Raw genomic sequence first — 22,463 nt, forward strand, 5'->3', positions numbered from 1 at the left:
CACGCCTATCTTTGTCTACAGATACCACAGAACATGTGCCTAGAGAAGCTGAGTATTTTTAGACACTAATGTTTCCACTTTATCATCAGCTTGTGGACATGTTTCCCCTTACCCCACGGAACACACATGCTAAGTTGTCCGATTATGACTCATCCCTCTCGGTTCCACTAAAAATGAATAGAGATAGAGACTGTTTAAATCCTATACAGTTTAACTGACTCAGGTATGCGATGTTAACCTTTGCCAACACTTTAGTTGTCTTTCCTTAGACGCATCCTAATTTTTGACACAAATTAGAAAGTTTTTACTCTACGGATGTTACTTCCAGTTTTTCCTGCAGTAATCGTACAGCCAATATTTTCATGTCTTAATAATGTTTCATGTAATAAATCAGCGAGAAGAAAACAGTCAGTAAACTTGTTTACCTATTAAAAATATTTCTTTCACAACTGAATAAAATATGTTATACATGTGTGTGTGTACAAATGTGCATATATTGTGATATCTAAATCATTGTCTGTGAATTTGATTTACTGCTAATAATTTCACACGCTTAACAATATTTCAGCTAGATCAGATCGAATTTGTTTTTCACTATGCTTCAAGAAAACAAGTAAAATCATCTTGTTAGAACCATCAAGTAAAACTATGTTTTCCTGCTTGGATATTGTTGAGCTTCTGTTATTTTTATCTCTTTCGTGAAGATTTCGTACCTACCAAATATTTCAACATCGAAACTGAAACTTTCTCTTCCCTGTGTTATTAAAAATATGAGGTACATTGCGTTTTTCAGTTATACTTTCAAGGTAACTAGATTCAAAAATCTAATGAGTACGAAGTGACATGTTCCATTGAGTTCTTATGTCTAAACTGTGCTATTGGAGCAATTCTTTCGAAGTATTATGTGATATTTTCGGTCATAAAATTCTTTTAGTGGCTGAGAGAGCAAAGAGCCGTCTTTTAAATCGTACTTTCATCTTAATTGTTAATCAAGTATAAATCACATTATGCAATAATCGCAGTGTACGTTACTTCATAGACTGGAAATTACAGAATACCATTTCCTTTCTATCATCAGTTGTTCAACTTAATGATTTTCTAAGGCTCGAATCTAGTAGTAGTTGTGAAATGTAATCCAAACATTATGCCAGGCATTACTAGGTGATAACTCAGAAAGCAACGAATGCTACTTTCTTTCGATCCTTCTTTGTACAAATTAAATACTATCTTAACTTTTATCTGTGAGAGCTCACTGTCTCGCATACCAACAAAACAGCTGTAACTGTTAGTCACCTAAAGATAGCACATTCTGTTATTTGCTGGTAATCAATGACCTGGTTTAGAGCTTGGGTTTAGTTGTTCTGGCTGGCAACAACTTAAGAGTTCTGGGGAGACTATCAGTTGTCTTGTGTTTGCTTCTCTAAACTCTCTCTCTTCATCAATTTTTTGGTTTGTTTTGAATTTTCGCGCAAAGCTACACGAGGGCTATCTGCGCTAGCCTTCCCTAATTTTGCAGTGTACTTATTTCAGAGGTCTACTTTTACATCTAATATAACTCGTTCTTTCAGTAAAAGTATTTTTCAAACTCTTTTCAGTAGAAGAAATCAAACAAGAACCAGTTCGCTCATTGAAAAAATAAACTCCACAAAACAATCCTTTTGATTCAAAGGTGAAAGAGCTGAGAGAGACTATCCCTAAAACTCAGAAGGCAACCCAAAGTGACAGTTTCTGTGAATTATTTCTAGATGGGAAGGAATGTGTCATTCCATTTTGAATGAGCCTCTCCATTCATCGAGATTGTTTTCCCCCACCAATCCTTGTATGAAATTACACTCCTGTCTGTTGTGGCACCGAAATTCTTCCTACTAGCTTTTTGTATTTTCAGGTGAACTGATTTTTGTGCATTATTAAATAGTTATAGCTGCTAATAACAAAAATATATTTATAAATAAATATACATAATGCTGTGTGTTCTTTGTTTATGTAACTACTTCGCAGGAGTGTGAAAGAATTTTCACCAAAATTGGTATAGATGCTCATTAAATCCATATTGGAGTACACACAAATTTCCAGTTTTACAGTTTGCACTTTTCATAGGCATTCTGTTTTTATCACTTCTTCGCCCTCTTTAAATGGATCTTCATCATATTTGGTATATTGGTTTATTGGGTCTATGGAAGCTACATACAAGTTTTCAGTTTTGCATTTTGCATTTTTTAATCAATACTTCACCTCTTTTGGATGGACCTTCACCAAATTTGATATAAAGGCTTCTTGGGTCAATGGGGTACATAACAAGTTTCTAGTTTTGTGGTTTTTACGGATTTTGCATTTTTACCATTAATTTGCCCCCTGTTTTTACCAAACTTGACATCGAGAATTGTTGGGTCCATTCAGAGATAAGTGAAAATTTTTGGTTTTGCGGATTTTACGGGAGTTTGTCTTTTCCATTTTTTTTATCTATAAAGGAAGCAACTTTTCATGTCCAAAAACAACTCTAGTCAATCAGGAATTTAATAACCTCTGTCCAGGAGATGGGTACTTCAGGTAGTTTAGAAATAGAGAATAATCCTTCAAGATGAATCTCTGCTGAATTAGTCACAAAGAAATCGAAGTTAAACTAAACCATGAAAACGTGCCTGAATGCAATAGATAAACTTGGTTTCTTTGTCCAATTGACAACCACTCCTCGTCATCTGTATTTTCACATCATTTATTGGCTGTACATCCAGACATTGACAGCAAAGGATATTATAGTCGTTAGTCCTTTACATCTGGATGTTATTCATTACTGCAATATCCTTTCGGACAGAATAAACATTATCTACTATAGAGAACAAAGAAAGAAAACAACCAGAGTAAAGACTTTCTAGACGGTGTGGTAATGCTAAAACAAAAATTCAACTACTTACCAAACCCTAGAGAAACGGATCGCCAACAACAAATAGTTTTTAAGTCTGACTTTAGACAACATATTTTCAATAACAAAGATGTATCTTTGTGTTTTGTGTTTTATTTTTCTAGGCTCGAAAGAAGGGGCTAAATGCAGTCGAATATTCTATGGTATTTGGTGCGTATAGTATCGCACAAGTAATCTTCAGCATGATCGCTGGCAAATTTGTAAGTAAATTCACGTATTGTTGAATCTTGAATTTAATGTTTGTTTCTGACACTGATCGATTCGTTTTATAAAAACTAAACTCCAAATATACTTAGTCTGACTAAAAAGTAGATTTGAAATTGGAAGACTGCAACGCAAGTTGGTATCACATCTGGAATTGTCTGTTTTCAGAACGTGTAATTAAGTGTATCGTTCTTGAGCACCACAGTGTCACATAAGTAAACATAAAATATGTTGTTTTATTGTAGAAAGTATATCTATGTCTTTATCATTCACGAAGTCTAAATACATGTAATCAGTAAAGAAAGATGTGCATTCGAGACGCTGTTGTGTTCGTATTATAATCAGATTTATTATAACATAATATTATACGAACTGCGTGTTATCTTACTCAATTTATATTAATGTTTAATGTTTATGTAATACAACTGAATTAATAGAACTAAAAATGAGCACCAGGTGGCGTGAAACTTAAATATTAGATTTCGTGAATGTAGTGTAATAATGTTAATATTAACAGTTCAGAGAACGCTTTTTAAATGAAATTGCACAATTTAATTAAAACATATTATAATTCTATAACATTATATACTTTTTCTTGAAAACAATTAATAGTTGCTTTACTTGATCGTAAAATATTTATGAATATGTATAATTTCATGGATTGTTTACTCAAGCCAGTTTCGCTAATGCAGCGAATTTCATGCATACCTGATTTTATATGTACTACGTTTTTGTTAAAGTAATAATTATATTTTTTTATTATTTTCAAAAGCGCTTCTAAAACTTTAATTTCAATTTTTTCAGCTTACTAAAATTGGGCCCAAGTTTATCGTTATTGCAGGATTGTTTATAACAGGTGGCGCGACAGTAATATTTGGGTATGTTTTATCTTTTGATATTATGTGCTAGCTTCTTGTGTTATATGAAATTGTAAATTAAATATTCTCAATAAAATACCTATTTTTATTTATTTATTCACAAGTTTGTATGTTTTGTTCATCCCCGTTGCGCCAAACGTGCTCGCCCTTTCAGCCGTGGGGGCATTATAATTTGACGGTCAATCCCACTATTCGTTGGTAAAAGAGTAGCCCAAGAGTTGGAGGTGGGTGGTGATGACTAGCCGCCTTCCCTCTAGTCTTACACTACTAAATTAAGGACGGCTAGCACAGATAGCCCTCGTGTAACTTTGTGCGAAATTCAAAAACAAAAACAATGTTTTGTTATCCACAAATATTTTATAAAATATTTAACCGTTAAATATAAGAATTTTCATTTAAGCTCCAAAATAAAAAAAGCAGTATTTTAAAAACTTACGAAAATATTTTCGTCATAACGCATTTACTTCATATCAAAAAATCGTAAAGAAACAACGAATGTTTAAAAATATTTGAGCAAATCAGAGATACATAATATGAAAGATGTGTAAGTCAAAATATCAGTAGTCCGATATGGCCAGGTGGCTAAGGCCCTCGACTTATAATATGAAGGTCACGGGGTCGAATCCTCGTCACACCAAACATGCTAACCCTTTCAGCTGTGGGGCGTTATAATATGAGGGTCAATCCCACTATTCATTGGTAAAAGAGTAGCCCAAGAGTTGGCAGTGGGTGGTGATGACCAGCTGCCTTCCTTCTAGTCTTACATTGCTAGCTTAGGGACGGCTAGTGCAGGTAGCTCTCGTGTTGCTTTGCACGAAATTCAAACCAAATTATTATTATTTTGTACATATTAGTTTCTTATCTGCACTATTCTATTCAAGATATGCTCAGTGATTTTTCAGCCTGGTGTGTATAATGTGACTAGTTTGTTACAAGTTAAGCAGACTGTCGTGTTAAAGTAAGACAGTTTTAAAGCTTCAGAATGGTAACTGAATCTTATTGGATTAAACACTTCCTGACTTTTGCTTATTTTTTTTCTTGAGAAAATGTGATTTAAGAAAATCAAATTATTTCAACTTGTTCTCAAATGTTGTTGGTAAACGGAATTTGCGTTATTGTCCAAATATATCAACAGTTTTATATAAGCAGCTACGGTTTCTTTAAAAAAACTATTTTTCAGTTGTCTTGAAAAATCTCCACATGGAAGAATATTCCTGGCTCTAAGTATTGGAATTCGAATGGTAGAGGGCGCCGGTTTCGCTGTCTACTTGACCAGCGTTCTCGCTATTGTTGTTAAAACCTTCCCTACCAATCCTGGATATTATGTTGTGAGTTTTTTTTAATTTAATGGTTATAAAACTTATCCATAGAAAATTAAAATCTCGGACAAATTTTAAAAAAATAAAATTGACAGGTGAAATACTCATAGACAATCAGTGGAAAATTAATTTAAGTTTTAAACATGAAAATATTTTGATTAATTACAGTAACTTCTGTTCATGATTATTATGTACTTAAAAATGACATTTTGGAAGGAGTTTAATAGCTAATGATTTATATTGCATGTTTTGTTTAAGTTTCTTGATGGGCAAAGTTTGTCTTTCTTTCATATATATTGTTTCTTGTTAAAACTATTTGCTATTTCAATGTTATATTTATATGCAGTCTCGTCAAATTTTGTTTTTTATATAGATGTCTGCAGATAAAAACGATTCTTGAAATGGCATTTAGTTCCAACAATACAAAAGATTTAAGAATTTATAAAAAAAAAGCTTAGCCATCGCTATTAAATAAAAGAAAAACTAAGTTACAACAATGTGAAAATTACAAATCTTACCAGAAGTGACAATAAATGTTCACTCCACGCAATAAGTAATATGATTTGTAGATAATGCTGCCATACCGTTGTTTGTTAACTAATAACGTACTTATAAGAAAACTTTATGCAATATATATCAACGAAATATACATTAGAAACTATTCCGGAAAAGAAAGTACATAAAGAAACTCGAAAGCATTAAGTGCAGTCTTTTCTCGTCAAATGGGCTATCTGTGATCTGCCCACCAGGGCATCGAATCTCATTGTGTGATTTTGGAAGTCCGCAGACATACCGCTTTACTACTCTGAAGCTGTATGGGAGTGCTTTAAAGCGAATGCTTTTTTAAAAGATTTTTTTTGGTAATTTGGTATTGGATTGTTAATGCGATTTTTAGATCAGGCGCATAAATTATAAAGCAATAACTAGCCATCAAATATTCTTATTATATAATCTTTGCCCACACGGTTGAAGCACAAATGTATTTTATTAGTTTAAATATTATCAAGATAAAGAACAGTGTTTCAACTTCTAAAAGATATTTTTTTTCTGTTCACAAGAAATACTGATAAACATCTCGTGTTCAAATATAAGTAATTGTAACGAAACTGGTATGTACCAAACCTCGGACTTTTAATTTCTTTGTTTTCATTTTCAGGGTCTCACAGAAACAGTAGTTACAATCGGAATGATTACAGGGCCTGTTCTTGGAAGTTTTCTTTATGTGGCAAGTAGAATAGATAGATCTAAACTCTAATTTCATAAAATTCAGCATTTAATGTTAGCCAAACAATTGTTTGAAAATGTTAACATGGCTTATTAATATTGTTATAAAAGTCTCTGTCCTTGGGCTTATTTTCTGTTTATTATTCAACAGAAATAATGCAAAGTTTTAGTTTCCCTGAAAAGGACAAAAACGTATTTTCTTTTTACCGGCAATTCAATAAGGTCACCGAGCGATAGGCTTAACTCGCAAATAAACCTAAAGTCGCAAACTCAAAACTGGCTGATTAATACACTGTAACTGATCGATAACAAGGTGACACTTACTGACAATGCCAGTGTTTGTATATGTAAAAAATTATAATTACATTTTGTAATTAATATTAATTGTTTCAAACGTAAGATAGCGACAAGGCCAACTGATCATACAGTCGCCTTGTCGAACTTGGGCCCGGCATGGCCAGGTGGGTTAAGGTGTTCGACTCGTAGTCCGAGGGTCACTAGTTCGAATCCCTGTCGCACCAAACATGCTCTTCCTTTCAGCCGTGGGGGCGTTATAATGTTACGGTCAATCCCACTATTCCGTGGTAAAAGAGTAGTCCAAGAGTTGGTGGTGGGCGATGATGACTAGCTGCCTTCCTTCTGGTCTTACACTGCTAAATTAGGGACAGCTAGCGCAGATAGCTCTTGTGAAGCTTTGCGCGAAATTCAAAAGAAATCAGACTATTTTGTTTATATCATATGCTTGAACGTAACTTGGTGATTAAGCTTGGTTTCTAAGCAATGTACACCGAAACAATTATGTACTTATTATGATAGAGATGAGAATATTGTTAATGACTTATTTGGTACAGAACTGTTTAATATATACCTAGCGTTGGGAAGGTTTTGGTGGTATAGAACTGCTTAATATATATATATATATGTAGACACAACGTTGGGAAGGTTTTGGTGGAACAGAACTGTTTAATATATACACACATCGTTGGGAAGGTTTTGGTGAAACGGAAACATTGTTCATTAAAAATCTCAAGATTTAGTGTTCATGAAACATATTCCTGTAAAACCGTTAAGTGATCTGCTTGTCATGAAACATATTCCTGTAAAACCGTTAAGTGATCTGCTTGACATGAAACATATTCCTGTAAAACCGTTAAGTGATCTGCTTGTCATGAAACATATTCCTGTAAAACCGTTAAGTGATCTGCTTGTCATGAAACATATTCCTGTAAAACCGTTAAGTGATCTGCTTGTCATGAAACATATTCCTGTAAAACCGTTAAGTGATCTGCTTCTCATGAAACATATTCCTGTAAATCCGTTAAGTGATCTGCTTGTCATGAAACATATTCCTGTAAAACCGTTAAGTGATCTGCTTGTCATGAAACATATTCCTCTAAAACCGTTAAGTGATCTGCTTGTCATGAAACATATTCCTGTAAAACCGTTAAGTGATCTGCTTGTAATGAAACATATTCCTGTAAAACCGTTAAGTGATCTGCTTGTCATGAAACATATTCCTGTAAATCCGTTAAGTTATCTGCTGATCAAGGAAAGCATTGTTCTGGAACTAACATTCAGTTGATAGTCGGGTAAAGCTAGGCATTATTATCTGTCGTTTCTTCAAGTGTTCTTTTCATGGTAAATTGCGACAAACATGCTCATTACGAGGTTGCAGTTTTTAGAATTGCCTCATAAGCCTCGTAATTAGGCGTTATGTATTTACTTCAGAGGAACTTTGTGGTCAGTGTTTTCTTTTGAGTAAAACAGAAGAAAAAATTGTAAACAAGAATAACAATAGCAACTTTACTATTAATTTTCATACGTTTGCATAATTTCATCAATTAATTAACAGTTGTCGTATTATGTACTAATTTAGAAAGAGCTCAGAACTAAAACTATCAACATAAGTATTAGTTAATTATAAATATCCGTCCAAAATAACTTACAACGCTAAAATTCCTAGTTCGATTTTTCTTAATGGGGAGAGTGCAGATACCTATTGTGTAGCTTTACACAAAAAAAGTAAATAAAGTATTAAACTTGGTATCCTTTAAATAATAATTAAAAATTATGTGTGATATCTACACATTTGGTATATCTATAGATATGCTGATAATGTCGTATTAATGCTTATTTTAAGCATTCTGCTAATCAGGTTTAACAAATGAATGTATCTTAGTTTGAAGTTATAATGGCTTTTAAACATAGCATTTTTCTTTCACTAGATAGGAGGATATCATACACCCTTTACTGTTTTTGGATCATTAATAATCCTCACATCAGGTGTCGCTGTGCGTACTGTTACTACAGACAACGGTGAGTAAAAGCCCAAAAAACAGTTAAACTGGTATTAAGAAATATGTTATTAACATATAACATAATATTCACGAAGAACTCATGATGTGTAGTTAACACTTGTCTACGTTATTCACTTTATTTACAAAATAACTGACCGACAATTCGTCTTTCTTTTTTTTAGATGCACTAATTGAAAAAGGGTAACCGTTTTTTAACTTGAATTAATTAACAAATTGATGATCCAGAAGTAACATCGATATAATCCAAGAACCTTATGAAAATATACTGTTAGGACTATTTATACATCACATACGAAATGAAATAAAATTATAAAACATACCTGCTTTAAAAGCATCATTTCTTGTGGGTTTTTTGAAAACAGATATTCAATATGGAGAAAAGTCGACTACTGTAAAATTTAAATAATATATGTGTGCATCCTATAAACACAAACTGGATAATAATTTTTTTTTTATTCACAGATAACCAATCTGGAGAGAATTCCGCAGCATTAACAGTTGGAGAATATTTGCACATCCTGAAATTACCATCAACTATTCTCGCAATGCTTTGTGTGATCCTGAACGTCGTAGCTGATGCTTTTATTTTAATTACCCTTAGCGATCATTTGCAGCAGGTAATGAAGAAACAACCTCATGAAATTTATGACAACCGTGCCTTTTTTGTTTTGTATGAGATAAAAGTTATTTCAAATATCGATTTGTTTACCTACAAGGAACAGTAATTAAATCACAGCACAGTTAACTGTTTATTTAAGTTATGAAAGACAGTTTTACTTGTTCTTTCCATAATTTCGTCATTATCAACAACGAAAAGATGTTCCCTGGTCATGCAAGGTTTTTCTTTGTTTATGTGTAATTAATCAGCTACGCCTTTTCTTTTCAGTTCTCTCTGCATCCCTTGGAAATTGGTTGTATCTATCTCTGTTTATTCTTGTCTTACTCCTTCAGTTCCCCAATTGCAGGAAAATTAGCAGATAAACTGGTAAGAATCACGTAAACTTGAACAGTATTAGTAGCTCTTGCCAATTTAAAAATGTTTCAGAAATAGATCCATTGTTCCGTTTTCTGTTTAAACTAGGAATATTTGTGAAAAAGACTTTTCCCTAATACTTGAAATTAAAACAAACGGTTACTTCGATGCTATTAAAAATCAGTAATTTTCTATTTATTTTTTTTAATTTTAAAACTACGTCTTCGGTATAAATTCAACCATGTCGTACTTACTGCACTGTCACGTCTGTAAAAGTAAAATAGGAAAGAACGTAGTTTAAGACGTAAATTATTTGGTTCAACAAATGTACAATTTCTTGGTTATGTACAGATGTAACACTAACATGCTTAAGGAATTCTTCATCTGAAGATGTAGCATATGATATTAAAATTCATACATTGTTTCATCTCACATTTCAGTACTTTTTCTATTAGGCTTAGATTGGTTTATCTCAGTATTATGTTCTAACAACGACAATGCTTTAACGCATAACTTTTAGCCTTGTCTGACAAAATACGTACAACTTAGATTATAGTTTACGCTTATTTTGCAGATTTATTTTTCAAAATATTAATAGTATAATTTTTTAATCATTCACAACTAAAGATTTTTTACTACAATAACTATCTTCACTGAGTTATGATCTTCTAGAGAATGAAATACATAATAAGATGAATATTTGCTTATCGAAATAGATAAAAAAATTCAATATCAGATTTGTTATAGGGGTTTATTTTGCAATGCTGAAATAATCACACAGTCTTATTATGTCCGATATTTCAACAGAAACTGGAATACATTCTTCAGTGCATTGGATCTCTTATACTGGTTGTGGCCTTTGCGTTAATCGGTCCGCTTGCGTTTTTTTCACTCTCTCCGTAAGTTTATGTTTCAGAACTTTATATTATACGTTCTTGAATGCATCGTTTTATGATTATTAATGTTAAAGCTTCCTACTTTAAATGAATTTCAAATGAAAATTTGATCTAGAGAAACACTGGAACAAAAGTGGTCTGAATATTTTAATGATTTTTCGTTTTTTTTTCATAATAAGTGAAATTAGCCTCAATGTCACAAAGTCTCCTTTCAAACGAAGAAACCAATGATATCGAATAATGAATTCAACAAAATGCCATAGCATCATCGCATACCTAGATTAATTTAGGTTAGTATGTGGAGAAGAGCTCCCCGCTAGTACAGCGGTAAGTCTACGGATTTACAATGCTAAAATCAGAGGTTCGATTCCGTTCGGTGGGCTCAGCCACATCAGTACATTGACTAACAACTCTATATGAGCTGTTGGACATCAACATGGATGTTTATCAATGACCAAACAGTAAAGAAGAGACGTCACAAGTCAGATTGCAGGATAAAAAGACAGATTTCAGTCTTGCATTTACCATTTTGACTCTGTGTTGAAGTTACAAAAATTAGCAACAACAATCACTGGATGTTTGGAAAATTTCTCAGTATTTCACAACTTACTTATTGATCGACGAGTTCGTGGTTAACGAAAAAACAGTGATGGTTATGCTCGTCACAACATCATTAAATATTACAATTTTGGTGCCAGTTTATTATGATGTAGGGAAGCATTTGTATGATGTGACATAAAGAATTTACTGGTTGACATTTTTCAGCCAAACTGATACAGTTTAATATTCGACTTCATACTGACAGAACTGTATGATGGGCCACCTTAAACAGGAAACTATTGCAGGCCATGGATTGACTAGCAGGAACTTTCGGTATTAATCATATAGATTACCTGTAATAATTCCTTGGACTTGTATGCCTTAACCTAAATTTGATGTTTTACTGGGAGACAGAAAGTCTTCAATCCATTGACCATAAGCATATCCCTAACATGCAGGGATTGAATCTATATCAGAAGGCTCATAATGACCAACGAATATAATGTTTGCCAAATATGTTTGTTTGTTTTCTGAGTTTCGCGCAGAGCTACAAGAGGACTATCTGCGTTTGCCGTCCTCAATTTATCAGTGTAAGACTGTTCACCGCCAACTCTTGGACTGCTCTTTTACTAACTGCCAAATGCGACTCTTTCATGCAAGTTGACTAGTCAAATTTTAATCAGTTTGTAACTTGATATTTATTGTAAGTGAAATTGACGATGCCTGTTTCAGATGAGTTGTGCAATTGGCTGTGGTATGCTTTAAGTGAACAATTAGTCTTAATTTTCTGAGTAGCTTTTAGATGTTTCGCATCATAAATGTTAACAGTGCATCATATGAAGGTCTATTTAATTTTCGTATTAAGATGAATGGTCGCGGGTTCGAAACTCCGTAAAATATAAAAAAAAATATGCTAGCCCTAATAGCAGTGGGGGGTTTATAATGTTATGGTCAATTCCACTATTCGTTGGTAAAAGAGTAGCCCAAGAGTTGGCGGTGGGTGGTGATGACTAGTTGCCTTCCCTCTATCTTTACACTGCTAAATTAGGAACGGCTAGGGCAGATAGCCCTCGAGTAGCTTTGCGCGAAATTCAAAACAAATGAATTAAGACGATTATGTTGATAATTGATTTTGTTAAAGACACTGTAGATTAAAAATTTATCGTGAGTTCAGTTTATATTGACATCGGTTTAAAAGATTTCAATTTACGCATACAATGTGCTATATGTTAAGAGGTACTGTTTTTCTGTTTTATTGTATCACAGTAGCTCAAAATACTGTTCTAGACAAACGGTGGGGGAAAGAATCATTGTCATCATAACGCATTCTATATAAGATGATGGATTTTTAAAACAAACTGTTATTTCAGTGCATGCATTACAGAGTTAAAGTTCTAGCTATACAAAAACGTATCGTAATCCATATTACAGTATTTTATGATGGCACATGTAATAATGTATTATAATGATATAATATTTTCATATGCATTAAAAACTAAATGTTTTTACAATGGTATTTGGCACTGGCCTGTATTAAGCAAAATAATTGTTATTGCAGTTATTTGAGTAGTTTAGGTGCTATAGCGTTTTAAAGAAAATATTATATTTTCTATTCTAAAATTGATTTAATACACTGAGAAATATTTACTTAACAGTTGTGTATGGTTGGTTACCGCGGGGTTGTTGCTGAAGGGACTAGGGGCAGGTCCTCTCATCTCCTGTTCTTATTCGGCCTGTCTGCGGTTTGCCAGGTAGGCCCTTTTATTTTCTGCTCTTATTCAGTGTGACTACGATTTTCCAGAAGTCCTTATCGCATGTAGTTATTCAGTCTATTTTGTGATTCCCCAGGTATGCCTTCGAACCTCCTTTTTTATATATTTAAGTAACTCCTGTTATATTCTGCTTCTATTGAGTCTGCCTACTGTCTGCCAGAAAGATGTTAATAACTCCTGTTTCTACTGAGCGTGTATGCAGTCTACAAGGTAAGTTATTTTATCCACAGATCCTAGACAGCCTTCTAAATTATTCTGGTTAGACTGTCTCATTCTTATATAGCACTTGTGCGATCTGTCAGGTATGTCCTTTTACCTACTGTGTTTATTCAACATCTCTAGACATGTCACCTCATTCTTTGTTCGTATTCTTTTTGTTCTGCAATGTACCAACTAGGACTCCATCTCTTGTTGTTATTCTTCAGTTTACCAGTTAAGTCCTCTGACTCCTCGTTCTTATTAAGCCTGGCTGCGGTATATTAGCCAGGTTGTTTCATCTTCTTCTGTTTCCATTCAACAAATTTAGGGTAAGTCAGGTAAGTTTAGTTAATTACTTCTAAGTATTCTTACTCACAGATCCTCATTTCAGACGCCCCCTAGGAGTCCAAATGTTTGGAGGTATGTGTCGAGATCTATGTACGAATAATGTTACATTCTACAGTCTTCTAAATTAATTTGAATAAGATAGTCATCAAAGTAATCACACCAAGAGTTTTATGAGCACTTAATAATATTCTGTCCAGATGAAAACATTTATTTAAATCAGTTAAGATAACAAATCTAAAATAAAGGTATTGAAAGCTACATTGCATATCATCATAAAAGGTATATAATATTACAAAAAATGTCAACGTTATATATTTAGTACATGGAATTTGATAGAATAATTTTAACCCAATTCATTAAATGGTTATTATCAATTATGTCTCTGTGTTATAGTTAAACTTGTTTTTTTTTCGTTGGAGTATTTGTATCTTATAACAAATTTACTTACACTATATGCCGCCATTTCTAATTTTGAATCACTGATTGCCAGTTAGCGACACTTTACCATTCACCATCTGTGCTAAGGAGTTTGACTACCACTCTTATAATTCCTCCACAACCTAAAATGCAAAAATTATTTTATGGTATTGTAACGAATCGAAATCGGCTCACTAGCTATGAAATACAGAGCTCTATCACAAAGCTAATCCGCACCCTGGCGGAACATAATTTAATGTAAAGGTTATTTATTAGTGTGAAAATAAATTCATGACAGTCATTATCACGATACACAGGCCATAACATTTCTGAATTTATAACAAAAATACACGTGAAATACGTCTTGAGGTCACTGAAGAATTTATATGAAAACATCTTAAATAAATTAATGCCATAATAGCTTTCAAAACAGTAAATCAAATATAAGACTTCAGACTTCTCTAATAGAAAGTATAGTCGGACAAGTTACCTTCCCAGAGCGTCATAACTGGTCGATTCTTCTTCAACCTGTTGTCATAGTTGGCTAATAAAATATGTTTAACATAACCATTGTTATTTTTAATCTGTTAAAAATTACTACTTCATTAGTGTAAACATTACAACTTATATTTTTCTTATTTTAGACAGAAAGGAGGGTTTTTAGAAGACTTCAGGACATATAGTCTCGTTTCTTCTATAATTTCATTTTGCATTCCTCTTGGGTAAGTATTAATACCTGTACAAATGTAGCAGTTTGATGTAGAATTGATTTAAAATTACACCTTTAAACTCGTCCAGAAACTTCTATTAAATATGTACCTATATATTTATTTACTTACTGTAGTTTTTGTGGGAGAGCTATGCCATTTAGTTCAGTGACCATTTTCTTACGTTTAACTGTCTCATGTTGCAAAGATTTACGTATCAAATTTTTGTTGGTTTTTTTTTTTATCTTCAGTAGCTCAGCTAATATTTTACGAACTTGTGACTCGATCATCGTTACGGACGCAGCAGCTCGGTTACTTCATTGTTTATCGTACTAAAACAAATGGCCAAATAAATTACTTACATTTTTAGCCATTTCAGTGGTACAGTTGTAAATAAATACTTCGTAGAAACAGATTTGTTATGATTAAAGTTGGCAAGTAAATAACAAAATTTAATATTTTGTTCTGTATATCATACTCTTTTCATCTATATTTATTTTACATTTTCAAGTATGGCATTTATGTTAATTTTTGCTAGTTTATTCCATGTTTTAAATTACTTTCTACTCGTAATTGTCTGCTTTATTTTATCCTCAATATTCACTAAACCAATGATAGATCTATTGTATCTGAACTGTTTCAATTCAGGAATTTAATTGGAGGATTTTCTGCCGGAGTGATGCTGGAAAACCTTGGGATGTCCTGGTCTACTACTGTCCTTGCTTTTGTTTTCACTGGCTTGGTAAGTTTTTTCTTTTTAAGATATTTATAACAATCTAATATCAACAAAACATATTAAAATACATAATATAATGCCAGTATTTTATGTATGTCAATATGTAGCTGTGAGATTAAAAATATATTTTTGTACTAAATCCATATTTATTTTCTTGACCATTTTACGACATCGGTACCATAAAGGTTACAGGAAGTAGAGAGTCATGTGTACTAAAAATTGATGAATACACGTATTTAGAAACCCTGTGTGTCAAAGTTAGTATTATAGTACATTTAGGCTACTTCATGTGTTTGCAATGTATTTAATATGCATGTTAATTGCCAAACCTTTGTTGTATAAATAAAATATTTTGAAATCTTAACGTGTGTGTATGATCAATACACTTGTTATCATGTTGATCAAAATGAAAGAAGCTTGTTGCAAGCAAATTATAATGTAAGTGATTATGGTTTGATAGGATTCTATTTAAATGATAGGTACAAAAATTGCTTACTGTAAAAAAATATTGGCATTTAACACAATCTCGTTTGATAATATCCGACATCTTTAAAAAAACTATGAAATGTAAATAGCAAGCAAACAAAAAGTTACTTGAATTCAGTTTCTGACATTAGAATGGTGAACATAAGATCAAAAAATAAACAAACTATCTTATCTATTTGAGACTGACATGTTAATCATATTTTTTTTCTCTTATTCACGTAGGCGATTTGTTGCTTGGTTGCTCACTTCCTAGACAAAGTGACCTTTCCATTGAAGCGACCAATGGAACACACACCTCTCTATACATATCAAAAAGACAAAACTCTTTATAGTGGCAAAACGACTTTGCTGCCTGGAATGATCATTGACAGCGAAACGTCTAACAATCAGAATGAAGACGAACTGTCTGACGAAACAAGTAGGGAAGCTGTTAGTCAACTATTTAATACAATTCTCAAGTCTCAAAGTGTATATTAAAAACGAACTTTGATAACGAACATTACAACCAGAAGGCGCTTAACTACAGACATTAGCAGGATGCTTGGGAAAAGTGCACCTTCCATCCACTAGTAACATTGAGTAAGAAATAAACACACCATTCTGAAAACTCCGAACTTCCGTATTTTTCCTGGATTTATTATTAATATTTTGATATCTTTGAAATCCTTTTAATAATATTCATTTGTTTCTTTGGTTTAATCATAAAGTATATGGATAATACCTTCATTCATCGAAACAGACTTTTCGAGATATTATATTTAAAATCTTTATCGAACAGCTAGTACATGGTAATTGTTATCTGTTACTAAACACAAAACCACACAGTGGACTATATGTGATCTCTCCACCGTGGGTATCGAAATTCGGTTTCTAGCGATATAAATATGCAGATATGCCGCTGTATAAGAGAAAGGTAACTGAACGATTAATGTTTTGTGAATGAAAACACTTTTCTCTTAGTTTCAGAACGTTTCTTTCTAAATGTTGTCTCTAGTGTAAGAGATATCCATGAAACGAATAAACACAAATCCAAGGTACAGTTTGTTTATTGGGAATTACTACAATTTTGATATAGAAAGATTTCTAAAGTGTAGCCATCATAATTTTATAAATGTGTTACAAACAAGCATGTGAGTTAGCAGAACCAAGTCAACTCCTCTATTGGTATTTCTTTATATTTAACTTCTTGCTAATATATTCTTTATCATCGAATTTGACATGCAACTGAGGTGTGTACGACTAGGAGGGGAGGTACACACTGCTAGTGATAGGTAGTTAGAAATATTTCCACCAATAAGAACATCAGTATGTTGGCAGCTTGCCAAAGTAGTACGAAATACCCAATCCAATGAGAAAGATGACGTCAATTTTGACACATGATTACACTTGCTGCTACGTGTAATATGGACACGCATCTGAAATATAATTGTGCCAGTACCTGCTACTTTGTCAGTTATTTCACACTGGAACTAAGCAGTATACATTTCCTACATCTATAAATGAGACCGCACTTGTACGGTCAGATTATGTGACTTCCTCTCCCTATGAAGGTTCGCATCTAAGTTACGACCCTGGAAAAGAAAAAGCAAACAAAGTATGTGGCTCTTCAGCACCATTTTTCTCCACTTTTCAAATGCAAGTTATCGTTATTGTTTTCACACAGATTCGACAATAATCTAAACTAGGTATTGCATATAATGTTTATATTGTTTTCATTGTAAGTTTATTAGAACATTAGTACACCTTCAAGCAGAGTGTTATTTTCAAGACTTGACTACTTTGATAATATGTTTTGCAAGCCTCAGTGCCACAAGATGTATTAAGTAAAACAAACTTTACCTATTTGTTTACTCATAAAAGAGAGAATCTTCATTTTAGTTAGTTTTTTTTCAATCTCATTATTAAAGGACTAGCTTACACGCTAAACTCCGGTGTTCGATTCTCTGCGGTGGACAAAGTGCAGATAGCCTATTTTGTAGAGTTTCATTAAGAAAACAAAGGCAAAATGAAATCACGATTACAAGGCATATTTCAAAACAAATTAAATTCTTAATTATCATTGTATTATTATGTTGCATACTATTACATCTCTCGTGGAAACTGAAAACACGTGCAGCCGTAGCAATAAACTGCTATTGAACTGTTAGCAAAATCAACTAGCATCCAGCGAACAGGAAGATAAAATCCTGTGTCATTCTAAAGACTTCTTGTATCTCAACCATGTTAATGCTATTGGCTTGAAGAGTGGTTTGACAAAGATGTACGTTGTTAAATTTATTTTATTGTAATCAAAGTGACTGTGAAGATTAATTTGTTACTGTTCTAAACTTCAAGTTTATTGCGTTTATATACACACTTAGGATTTATTTTGAGTGAGTTTGTGACCTTTGTACAAAAACTTCTGTGCTTAAATCTTTCTTTTTACTTTTTGTTTTACCCATTTTACATTTGAAAGTGAGTCTAGGGTTACATTTTTCAGATTAGTGTTTGAAGTTATAGTTGGCTTGTGATATTTTTTAGGCAGTTCGGATCTATTATTGCGATCTATTAAATAACAAGTGATATATTGAAATTCACATTTCATATGTCTAAGAAATATCATTAAAATAACTTAAAAATGCATAACCAGTTTTTCTTTTAATCGTGTGACAAACTGTAAATGTTAGATAACCGATTAATTATATAAATAACTGTTGAATTGGCGGTGTTACTCTGGTTCTTCACGTAATTTTCAGGTATGTCAGTTACTAAGGCTGAACTGATAATTGTATAACTTTAACTGATATGACTACAAGAGTACAGATTAAAAATAAATTTTAAGTACTAGCACAATTGTTCTGGTATTGTATTTATTTTATATGTTTTGGGCTTAATCATGTGTCAGGTTTTAGTCATTTTCAACCTTTCTTTTCAACAAATATTAATGTACTACCTTTAATGTTTTTAACTTATTTTGTACGATTCTAAATTTTGCCTAAAGCTACGTGAGGGTTATCTGCGCTAGCCATCCTTAATTTATCAGTGTAAGACTAGAGAGAAGGCAGCTAGCCATCACCACCCACCACCATCGAAATCTCCATTGTTTTCATAATTCAGATCGTTGTGTCCTGGTATAGTTTCACGACGTTTTTGACCACATATCGAATTTCTCTCCATTCTTAAGAAAACATTTTTACAACACATATTTGAAGACCCGCGGTCACTAAAAAAACCGACCCCACAGGGCTTTGAGCCAAATTTTGAAATATTATATCCCAGAAGGCGCTGCTTGGAAGAAATAAACTACTTGACTCTACAATTCGGTATCTTTTTTTTTCAGATTTAAAATCCATGAAGTATGAAAAAATATCAGTTATGGTTTCAGAGGTTTCATCGTTTCCATCTTCTCAAAATCAATATCGTTCACCTGGCTTTCTTTTAATCTAATTCAGTTTTAACCTCTCAAACCACTTGTCCTTTTTCTTCCCTTTCAGCATCATTTTTTCTCTTCCAGTTAATGATTTGCTTTATTCAAGCATGAATCTAAAGGTAAGCAGCATCTACAAACACCACAGGTGAACCAGGATCCAACCTTTTTATGTTTATGTTAATGGAAGAGAATTTTACTGATTTCACTTATGCGTGTGTGTTTCTCAATCAGAATAAATTCTTTTAGATTGTATTATTTACTACGTCTTTATAACTATCTCGAAGGAGTCTCCGATTTATTATGTTACGTATTACGATTTCAAATAGCATGAAACTGGCTTAACTTTCAATTTTAGCTAGAGTTTATTAAATGTAGAGATATATCAAATTTATGACGTTTGCCAACAAGATTGGTAGACACAGTTTACTTTCTTAATACAAATATATTTTAATATACAAAAATTATTTATAATAGCGGCTATTTTAAATAGTTAATACAAATAATGATTTACATACAGAGGATTTACAAACTTGCAAAGTCTTTTTTTTTTTTTTTATCTGGAACTTCTGAATTTTATGAAGGGTTCATGATCGAATTAATTCCGAGTTAAGGTAAATACAATTCATTTAACATAGATCTAGCTAGTTCTGTATTCTTCGCTATTCTTACGCTGTTTACAATCTGGCCTTTTGCATCTGAAGTTATAATTTTCATAAAAATATTGATGTCTGATGTGAATTCACTGAAGTTGAATATTTTGTAACGTTCAAAATCTCTGAACGTTCCTGGTCAAATATCTATAGTTTCTCGATTAAAAAGCGTTAATCACAGTTATTGCTTTCGAAGTTTATAACAAACCAAAAATATATACTGACTTTTCGCACCTCAATTTATAAACATTAAGGCGAGGTCCTAGAAAGTTCAGTTGACAACAATAAATTTCACGAAGATATATTTTTAATTCTCATACTAGATAATCTTCTACAAATTTATGAAATTGGCAGGAATTTCGCAATACCCGTTCAATCATAAAAGTTACATGAATTTCAAAATATATGTATTTAACTCAAACAGATATCGATATTAAAATAAATATATAACAGCAAATTCGTTACATATTGGATTACTCTTACGTAGGCTTGCGTCTCCAATCCGTTTTTCGGCTCTGGCGTTTTTACATAAATTTGTGTCCGTTTTTCTCGACCGGCGAAAATCGGCTGTTTTCCCATTAAGGTACAAATTATTTTACCATGAAAACTATATTTGGGTTTTTGAATTTCGCGCAAAACTATACGAGGGCTATCTGCGCTAGCCGTTCTTAATTTAGCAGTGTGAGGCTAGAGGTAAGGTAACTAGTTATCACAACCGACTGCCAAGTCTTGGACTACTCTTACCAACACTCAATGGATTGACTGAAACATTATAACGCTCCCACGGCTGAAAGGGCGAGCATGTTTGGTGTGACAGGGATTCGCAACCTCAACCTTCAGATTACGAGTCGAACGCCTTAACTCACCTGGCCATGCCAACCTTGAAAATATAAAAACAAGTATAAGCAAACAAATGATTGGTGCACCACCATCGAAAAGATGAAATTCTAACACACGTTGTAAACTATTAACGAATTTCATCTTTTCGATTATCCACGTGGATGTGATTATTACTACAGATTACAATATGATGTAAATGCTCTAGCAGAAGAGGCACTAACGCATTATAGCAACTTTAAGTATGTTAATCATTTTAAAACTTAATAATGATGATTAAGTTGGAATTAATCACGTGTCGTGAAGCATCCAAACCATAGTTTTAAATTCTGAAGCTCTGTAAGAGCAATATCAAAATCATCCATCCTCTGTGAAAAATTGTGTGAAAAATATAAACTTAAGGTAATGATCCACAGTTCGAATGAATTTCTAAACGACCTCCCAGAAAAGATTCTATTCTTTCAGTTTACCTCCTCTGGGATTTAAACATCCATCCATGTGTATGCTGTGCGTGGCGATCAATGAAAGGGAGGAGAGGATCCTCGTGGTTGAGGGTTTCAACCCTAACACACCACTCTCGCCTTGTATTCCTAAAGACTGGCGCCCTTGGGGTGCCCCCCAGGGTCTATCGGCTGATCCACTTGGGGTAGGATCAACCAACTACCAGTGTTGGATGTTTTGAACGAGTGTTGTAGACATTGTGTCTGATGCTGGTTTTGGGGTATAGTTCTCACGAAACCTTGACATTGCTGCAATGTCTTGTTTCACATTTGGTAAGGTTAGTGGGCACAGAAACATTCTTTATTATGGATTCCCCAGCTCAAAACAAAAATAAAATAATAAAAAAACAGACCATAAGTGAATGATTACATCCTGAAGATTCTAAACAACAATCTCCAACTTATTCAACACTTGTACCTCATTTTCTGATATTGCATTCTTTATTAGACAAATCTTCAAGACAAATGTCTCTCTTATTTATTCAGAAGGGACTAAAGAGACTTGTTGGCTCTTCTAAGTCAGGCTAAAAGCTTCATTTTGGTGACATATTGATGGAAACATGCACTCCTAAAGACAGTGAAATCCTCTTGCATTCGAAGGCCATTGAGGATATACCCATTGAGGTCACTCCCCATCTACTTTGAATTCGTCACGAGGAGGTATTGTTGAGAGAGATTTGAAGAACATTCCCGAGTCAGAGATCCTCACTGTTTTTTTTTCTGCCCAAGGAGTTTCTGCAGTGCGGTGTATCTCTATTTGCAAAATGAAATAGTGATGCCGAACAATGTCCCAGTTTTGATGTCTACATCACTACGCCCATCTTCCACCATCAAGACAGGTTACCTTAATTGCAAGGTACGGCTATATATTCTGAACCCTCTCGGACTTTTCAATATCAGTGGTTTGATCACTCAAAGACATGTAGTGGCTCCTCAATGTGTGCTCGTTGTGGTGGCAAGGACCACAATGCCTGTGAGTGTGAAATAGACCCTCATTGTGTTAATTGAAGTGGATTTCACCAATCTCACTTTTGTTCTTGCCCTAGGTAGGTGGAAGAAAAAGAAGTACAGCATTTGAAAACAGTTCACAACATTTCTTACCCAGAGGCTCGAAAGTTACTGTCTACTACT

General features: G+C 33.3%; 2 protein-coding genes across 2 annotated transcripts in view; both read left to right on the forward strand.

The window, feature by feature from the left end:
* LOC143228383 (MFS-type transporter SLC18B1-like) overlaps positions 1-6,576 on the forward strand; it is a 19,496-nt gene extending 12,920 nt beyond the window's left edge. The window contains exons 2-5 of the mRNA XM_076459648.1: positions 3,025-3,120; positions 3,929-4,002; positions 5,183-5,330; positions 6,478-6,576. Of these exons, the coding sequence (XP_076315763.1) occupies positions 3,025-3,120; positions 3,929-4,002; positions 5,183-5,330; positions 6,478-6,576 (417 nt within the window). The remainder of the gene's footprint in view (positions 1-3,024; positions 3,121-3,928; positions 4,003-5,182; positions 5,331-6,477) is intronic.
* Positions 6,577-8,738: 2,162 nt separating this feature from the next.
* Positions 8,739-19,557, forward strand: LOC143229648 (MFS-type transporter SLC18B1-like). Its single transcript, XM_076462258.1, has 8 exons — positions 8,739-8,861; positions 9,326-9,480; positions 9,750-9,848; positions 10,644-10,735; positions 12,928-13,023; positions 14,652-14,729; positions 15,363-15,456; positions 16,159-19,557. Exons 2-8 carry the CDS (start codon positions 9,409-9,411, stop codon positions 16,411-16,413), a joined length of 786 nt encoding a protein of 261 aa, XP_076318373.1. The 5' UTR covers positions 8,739-8,861; positions 9,326-9,408; the 3' UTR covers positions 16,414-19,557.
* Positions 19,558-22,463: the final 2,906 nt, after the last annotated feature.

This window comes from Tachypleus tridentatus, chromosome 10, assembly GCF_004210375.1.
Source record: "Tachypleus tridentatus isolate NWPU-2018 chromosome 10, ASM421037v1, whole genome shotgun sequence".
Taxonomy (NCBI): domain Eukaryota; kingdom Metazoa; phylum Arthropoda; class Merostomata; order Xiphosura; family Limulidae; genus Tachypleus; species Tachypleus tridentatus.

Bases quoted from the DNA above. Each gene is read 5' to 3' on its own strand.
- LOC143229648 (XM_076462258.1), top strand. From the start codon at position 9,409: ATGCTTTGTGTGATCCTGAACGTCGTAGCTGATGCTTTTATTTTAATT. The intron at 9,481-9,749 runs GTAATGAAGAAA...TTTTCTTTTCAG, and splicing joins TTAGCGATCATTTGCAGCAG to TTCTCTCTGCATCCCTTGGA. The intron at 13,024-14,651 runs GTAGGCCCTTTT...TTCTTATTTTAG, and splicing joins GCCTGTCTGCGGTTTGCCAG to ACAGAAAGGAGGGTTTTTAG.